The 739-nt window shown below is 40.2% G+C and overlaps 1 protein-coding gene across 1 annotated transcript; it reads left to right on the top strand.

Moving 5' to 3' along the window:
• Positions 1–6: 6 nt before the first annotated feature.
• LOC107735327 (trace amine-associated receptor 4-like) lies at positions 7–733 on the top strand (the record flags this gene model as incomplete). The annotated part of the gene is made up of 1 exon (XM_016547048.1): positions 7–733. A coding segment is annotated over one exon (727 nt), but the record flags the coding sequence as incomplete, so codon positions are not given.
• Positions 734–739: the final 6 nt, after the last annotated feature.

Raw genomic sequence — 739 nt, 5'->3', positions numbered from 1 at the left:
TACAGCATGGTGCGATCTGTTGAAGGCTGCTGGTATCTGGGAGATGTTGTGTGTAAAGTGCATTCTAGTTTGGACATGACTTTCAGCATCTCTTCCATATTGCATCTCAGTTTAATTGCTATTGACAGGTACTGGGCCATTTGTGACCCTCTGAGGTATAAAATGAGGGTCACAAACAACACTGTGACTGTATTTATTACCTTCACATGGCTGTTTTCATTTGTGTACAGCTTTTCTGTTGTGTTTACGGGGGTAAACAATGTTGGTTTGGAGGAACTTATATTACAGATTTCTTGTTTTGGTGGCTGTGTTTTGTTTTTTAACAAAGAATGGGGCTTAATTTGTGCACTTTTTGTGTTTCTGATTCCAGGAACTATCATGAGCTCTCTATACATGAGCATCTTCAATGTTGTGAAAAAACATGCAAAAGTCCTGTCAGAGAAAGTGTCTGTTGCCCCCACTGTAGGCGGTAATTGCCAAACATCTTCACAGAGAGAGAGGAAAGCAGCTAAAACTCTGGCCATTGTCATGGGTGTTTTTTATCTCTGCTGGCTTCCTTTTTTTACTGCCACTGCTATTGACCCTTTCCTTAATTTTGTGACTCCTGTTGATGTTTTTGATGCTTTGGTTTGGTTTGGATATTTTAACTCCACTTGTAACCCCTTGATCTATGGCTTTTTCTATCCCCGCTTTCAGAAGGCCTTTAAGATTCTCATATCCACTTATATCTGTGGCATCA

This window comes from Sinocyclocheilus rhinocerous, unplaced genomic scaffold (assembly GCF_001515625.1).
Source record: "Sinocyclocheilus rhinocerous isolate Xijiao unplaced genomic scaffold, SAMN03320098_v1.1 C35978228, whole genome shotgun sequence".
Lineage (NCBI taxonomy): Eukaryota > Metazoa > Chordata > Actinopteri > Cypriniformes > Cyprinidae > Sinocyclocheilus > Sinocyclocheilus rhinocerous.
Note: the sequence above shows the minus strand (reverse complement) of the source record. Positions and strands in the feature narration are given on the sequence as shown.